This window comes from Fukomys damarensis, unplaced genomic scaffold (assembly GCF_012274545.1).
Source record: "Fukomys damarensis isolate Sample0158 unplaced genomic scaffold, DMR_v1.0_HiC HiC_scaffold_37, whole genome shotgun sequence".
Taxonomy (NCBI): domain Eukaryota; kingdom Metazoa; phylum Chordata; class Mammalia; order Rodentia; family Bathyergidae; genus Fukomys; species Fukomys damarensis.
This window is the reverse complement of record NW_022900949.1, coordinates 43,540,868-43,546,970: the sequence shown is the minus strand read 5'-3', so window position 1 is coordinate 43,546,970 and position 6,103 is coordinate 43,540,868. Positions and strand designations below refer to the sequence as shown.

Below are 6,103 nucleotides of genomic sequence, written 5' to 3'. Positions count from 1 at the left end.
GGGGGTGCGGGTGACGGCTGCAGCCCGTGTTTCCAATTAACATTCCAAAATGGCCTCTCACTGGCAGTGGGACCGGCAGCAGGGGAGGGGAGGCCTGTAGCACCCTCGGGCGCAGGGCCCATGCCTAGCTGCAAGGCGCTCCCCATCTTTCCTGTCCCTGTATAACCCCTGTGCAGTTCCAGTACTGAGGGGCCTTGTGTTTTGAGGGAGGGCTCCAGAGAGACAGACCTGGGATCCCTTTGACAAACTTGCTTCTGTTGGAGGGAAGACCACCCAGTACCTTCATACCACCCACCTCAGGAGGCTTTCAGGGGTAAGCAGTCACCACACTGTCAGGGAGCAGAGGCCCCTCTGTGCCTCTGGCTGACCCAGATGTGGCTCTGTCCCCCCAGGGTCTCATCTGTAAGGGGTTGGCAGATCCACAGGTGCTGGCCTGAGCTGGTTTGTCTGTTGTTCTTTCCCTCTTCATTTACTGAGCACTGTTGGATGCTAAAATGGACAAGGGAGCTGCAGGAGAGGAATGAGCTGGGGCCTATCCTCACGTGCCCTAAAGCTGGTAGTATGACTAGGGGCCCTGAAGTGTTACACGTAAAGGTTCAGAGCTCAGGCCTTAGCTTTCTTATCTGTAAAGTGGTCACAGTTTAGACAGAATGAATGAGAGAGTTCACATGTAACATCCTTGGTGTGGCCATGTTGCCCATGGAGCTGACATGGGGAGCCCTGGCCACTGGTGGTCTTGTGAGGCCCCTTTAGATTCTGACAGTATCTCACCCCGACTACAGGTGGTTTCAACAAGTTCCAGACTGAGTACTCGGAGCATTGTGAGACCAATGTTGACAGCTCTTCCTCGCCAAGTGACTCGCCACCCACCTCGGTGCTGGGCCTGGGGGGCCTGCGTATCAGCTCTGACTGCTCAGATGGCGAGTCAGACCGAGAGCTGCCCAGCAGTGCCACCGAGTCGGACGGCAGCCCTGTGCCATCCAGCCAGCCAGCCTTCCCTGTCCAGATTCTGCCCTATCTCTACCTCGGCTGCGCCAAGGACTCCACCAACTTGGATGTGCTCGGCAAGTACGGCATTAAATACATCCTAAATGTTACCCCCAACCTGCCCAACGCCTTTGAGCACGGTGGCGAGTTCACCTACAAGCAGATCCCCATCTCTGACCACTGGAGCCAGAATCTCTCCCAGTTCTTCCCCGAGGCCATCAGCTTCATTGGTAGGTGGTGCTGGGAGCTGCGAAGGGTGAGTGGGTGGATGGGTGGGTGCATAAGGTGTGTGCAGGACTCTGGGTGTCGCCCCTGCCTAACTGGGTACTTCTGGGCTTGCTGAGACCTGTGTGTACCCTGCATGTGCCAGCGTGTGCCTGTGGGTGTACCCATGCCTGCTGTGACTCACCGAGTCCCTCAGGCCCCTCTGCCTGTTCAGACCTGAGCAGTCCCCTGAGTTCTGGGCCCTGTGCTGTCCAGCTTAGGTTTGCTTTGCTGTTGTTTCAGGATGAGCAAGCTGAAACATCACAGCTCACAGACTCCCACGGGCCTCGCTTGCTCTGTATCACGCCTCAGCACGTGTCTCTCTAGGATAGGGCTGTCCTACTGCCTCTGTGGGCTTTACTGTGTGCCTGAGAGGACTGAAAGATAGCCCTGGAGCCAGAGACTTATCCAGACAAAAAGCTGTCAGGATGTAGCACCCTAGAGGGTCTCCATGGGACCCCAGCTGCTCTTAGCAGCCTGTGGCATTTGTTCAGAGTAAAAGGGGCATACAGAGAAGGTGGGGGATCCTGAGAAAGGGCTATATCCCAAGCCTCAGCACATTTGGGCTCTTCTTCTCCTGCTTCCTCCTCTGCTAGCTGAAGGCTGTTTGACTACAGGACCTCTCCTGGTCCTGGGTATCACCCAGGCTGTGAGGAAGGAACACAGGCTCATGGTGAATGTAAAACTTGTACTCTGAGCCTGGTGACCCAGTGTTCCTGCCAGCCTCCATGGCAAGATGGGGGTGGCCTGGGCAGTCTTTTCCCAATGGCAACTGGCTGTGTCCAGTGGAGGGCATTTGGTGTCAGCTGGGCTGGGCTAGTTCTAATAACAGGAACTGGGAGGCTTCCTCGCCTCATCCGCTTACTGGGAACCAAAAGTAGGTGCCTGGCTGGGAAGGAGGAAGGAAGCTAAGGCTTGGAGGAGGGACCTCGACTGGTGCTGCCTAGAGCTTCCACCTTGCCCTGGGAACATTACCAAGTGGGCTATGGGTGCTGTGCTTCTCCATTAGGGGAGGGGGCAGAGAGGAGACCCCGATTCCCCAGGGCTGAAACTGGCTTGTGGTACTTTTATCTTTCTTAAAGATTCCTCCACATCTGGTGAGGGAAAGGTGGAGGGAATAGGATGTAGATAGAGGTTGAGGCACCTTTTCCCTTATTTGACAAGTGAAGGAGTTAAAGCCCTAGCACTATGTGGATTCTGTGGGACAGGCTCTGAAAGGGCTCAAAATAAAGCCATCAGGAAAAGTTTTACTTTGAATATCCTTGGAGGAGTTTTGGGACCAAGCGGTTCCCCACACCGTGGTGTCACCACTGGAAGTTTTTTCCGCCACTCCCTTCTCTTGTCCCAAATCTCAAGGTCAAACTATAGGGGGGAACCTTGGCATCTCCCTTCTCCCCTGCTAGTCCTGCCTCCCATGTCACAGCAAGGGGTCCCTGTGTCCGACTCTGAGTGTGGATTAAGCACCTACTGTGCACTTAATCCTGGGTCCCCTCCAGTGAATGGAGATGGAGAGAGGAAGCTCTGTCATCCAGAGACAATGAAGAATAGTTTATGAACCTATGTGTCATCCTGTAGGAGAGCACTGACTAAGGGCTGACTTTGTGCCTGGCTTTCAGTAGGTTTGGTGTCAGGGAGATAGGAGCCACAAAGATCCTAGGCTGCTTTTTAGTCTGTGTCCCTGGTGTGGCTATGGCACAGGATCCAGGGGAGGACAGATCGCAGGGCTGAGCTGCTTGGGTGTGCAGCCAGTTTTACTGTCCAGACCCCAATGGCTATGGAGGGAGATGTTACTGGCACATGGGCCATCAAGTTGGGACTGTGGCCCCCAATTAAGCAGATCCCACTTGAGAGACCTCAGATGTCCCTACATCCAAGTCCCCAGGTCTTCAGGAGCTGGAGCTAAGGCCTTGAGGACTAGCTGGGCAGAGCACAGAGCTGAGTAGAGAGCAGTGAAGGTCTCCACTTCTGCCAGGGAAGCCTTCTTCAGGCCTGCTTCCCAGGAGGCTCTGGGAAGGGCTATGAGTGTCACACCAGGAGAACAAACAGTCCTCACCCAGGTCACACTCTGACGGCAGTGGGTAACAAATTAGAAGAAACCTATATGTTGCTTTGTCTCTGTACCTATTTCTACTTTGATAAAATGGCTTATTGACTATGGTACAGGTGACCTTCCAGGGTGTGAGTGACACCTTCAGCACCAGTTTTAGCAACAGCAGGATGAGCAACAGCAGGATGAGCAGTGATTACAGCAGCATGTAACAGCAGTGCATGTCTGCCGACCCCTTGCTTGGCTCAGATCCTCATGAGAGCACCATAAAGATACAGGCTCAGGTGAGGTACAGAAGAGGACTCAAGGATACAGGTATAGGGGTATGCAGGGACTTGGAGCAGAAGCATGCCATGGCCTTCTCCACAGCACTGTGTCCCTACACTGGCCAGGTCCCTCAAGAGTTAGGTGGGGCCACTAAGCTGCCTGCGGAGCCCAGTCTCACTGCTGGCACCCTTTCTGAAGGATCCTTGGAGATGGCACCTCCCTGACCCTTTTCTGTGTGTTTCAGATGAAGCCCGCTCCAAGAAGTGTGGTGTCCTGGTGCACTGTCTGGCAGGCATCAGCCGCTCTGTGACAGTCACTGTGGCCTACCTGATGCAGAAGATGAACCTGTCACTCAATGATGCCTATGACTTTGTCAAGAGGAAAAAGTCCAACATCTCGCCCAACTTCAACTTCATGGGGCAGTTGCTGGACTTTGAGCGGACGCTGGGGCTAAGTAGCCCATGTGACAACCATGCGCCCAGTGAACAGCTCTATTTCTCCACACCCACCAACCGCAACCTGTTCCCACTCAACACACTCGAGTCCACGTGAGGCCAGGTCCACAGGGCCTGGAGGAGGCCCAGCTTGATGCCCTGGGCCTGAGGAACCCACACGCATCGCCTGTGTCTGGAGGCCAGGCTAAGCTGCACTAAGCTCCCTCACTGTCCTGTGGGGCAGGGCTCACAGGCAGGACCTCCTCACCGCTGAGGCTTGGGATCTCAGATGTGCGGCTTTGGGGGCCAGCAGGCCTCATCTTTTCCCGAGACACCCCTTTCTGCAGATGGCCCAGCCCATGTGGCTATTTTTAAAGACATATCTATGGACCTGAGTTTACTTTATACTTTTGACAGGTAAATCCAAGCTCCCTGGAGCTCAGAGTGTATTCAAGCTCTTCTTGATTTTTTTCTTTTTTTTTAACAAAAAGTGTTATTTTCAGACTATATGCAACAGTGGATTGTATAAATCAGTGTTTCATGCCTTTCTTGATCCTGAGAGAGAGAGAGAGAGAGAGAGAGACGTAGTCTCAGTTTCATTTTTCTTCCTATTTCAAAAAGCAGTTATTGGTGTGTTTTGTTTTTGTTCTTAATGAAAGAGATAGACCCCATGTTGATCTTGACCAAATGCATTTTGCACACGTGTGAAGCCTCTGTTTCTCTACCAGGTCCTCTGGAAGGGGTGGCTGTTGCACTCCAGAAGTCAGCCGTCCTCCGCAGTGGCTCAGTCCAGCGTGGCGCTGCATCCACCTGTGCTGACTTTAAGTGTGCTCAGTGGGCTGGCCAGTGGTCTTTGCCTTGTTTGCCCTCCCAGCTGCCCCTCCAGTGGTCTTGCAGACTTCCCTGAGGCAGAAGATGGAGGTCCTGCCTCTGTTCTGCTAGTGGTAGAGCACAAGGGACTGCCAAGCAGTAGCATTAACCTTCTGGGCTCAGCCCTCGGAGGCTGGACCCTGGGCTCTTACCACAACTTCTGTTTTCGTTCCCTCCCTCTAGCTGGGAGTGGAGGCCAGTGTCTGGGGAAAGCTCAGGTGATGGGGCCTAGCCCTGCATCCCAGTTTTTTTCCCTTACCCTGGCTGTTGCTTTGGTCCAGCCACAGCTTCCAGTCAGTCCCCTCGTCCCCATGGAAGCCTGCCAGTCATGTCTTGTCCATGCCTTCCACTACTAGGAAACTTGCACCCATTTTAACCCTGGGGTAGGGGTAGATAGATGGGGTAGTGGTGGTCACGTGAAGGGGATACGAAGCTCTGTCCACCCCAGCATTCACAGAACAAAGCCACGGATTCCGTTACACTCCTCTAGTTTTGTTCCTTCTCCAGCCTCAGTTCTACCCAGGTGTTGGGACTGCACAGGACTCAGGAAGGAAGGGATCATCTGTGAGGCCGGTGTCCCAGATGGAGCCAGCACTCAGCATGTGAGCAAGGCCACGGAAATTCTGCCCCTACCGCATCTTACCTCACAGGGTGGTTTTCAGGGATTTTGGGGGGGCAGCGGATTAAAATTTTGCCACAGTCGAGAAATTGACAAAAAACTCCCATGCTGTACATGGTTCTCTTTCTCTCTCTTTTATTTTTTAAAAAAGAAAAACCCAGAAAGATGAGTCTGATTTGTGTACATGAGGGTATGCCAGAGGGTGGCCAGTTTTGCTTTATGAGCTTATGAAGGAAAATTTGTGACCCTATACACACACATACATATCCTGAACCAGCAACAGGACTTTGTTTATATTGCAAATAAATATTATTTTTTCTTTAAAATGAGTTATGGTGTTTGGTAAGAGCAGGGGGCCTGGGGTGTGATAGGCACAGCCGATAGGCGCTCAGGGCCTGCTTCTGCAAGGCATTGGCCTGGACCTCCCTCGAGTTTGCTAGGCACTTGCAACTGGGGGTACCCTCCTGGTGGGATAGGTAGCAGCAGGGCTTCTAGAAAAGGCCTGTTTTGGTCTATAGAATGGAACCAGCACACAGTGGCTGCTGTTCAGGTGTGGCCTGATGAGCTCATGTTCATGTCCTGGTTAGGGCCTAAGCTTCCAAGGAGGCATTGGCC

At 53.2% G+C, this 6,103-nt stretch overlaps 1 protein-coding gene across 1 annotated transcript in view; it reads left to right on the top strand.

Moving 5' to 3' along the window:
- Dusp7 (dual specificity phosphatase 7) overlaps positions 1 to 5,785 on the top strand; it is an 8,414-nt gene extending 2,629 nt beyond the window's left edge. The window contains exons 5-6 of the mRNA XM_010625594.2: positions 783 to 1,217; positions 3,810 to 5,785. Coding sequence (XP_010623896.1) covers positions 783 to 1,217; positions 3,810 to 4,117 — 743 coding nt within the window. The 3' untranslated portion in view covers positions 4,118 to 5,785. The remainder of the gene's footprint in view (positions 1 to 782; positions 1,218 to 3,809) is intronic.
- The last annotated feature ends 318 nt before the right edge of the window (positions 5,786 to 6,103 follow it).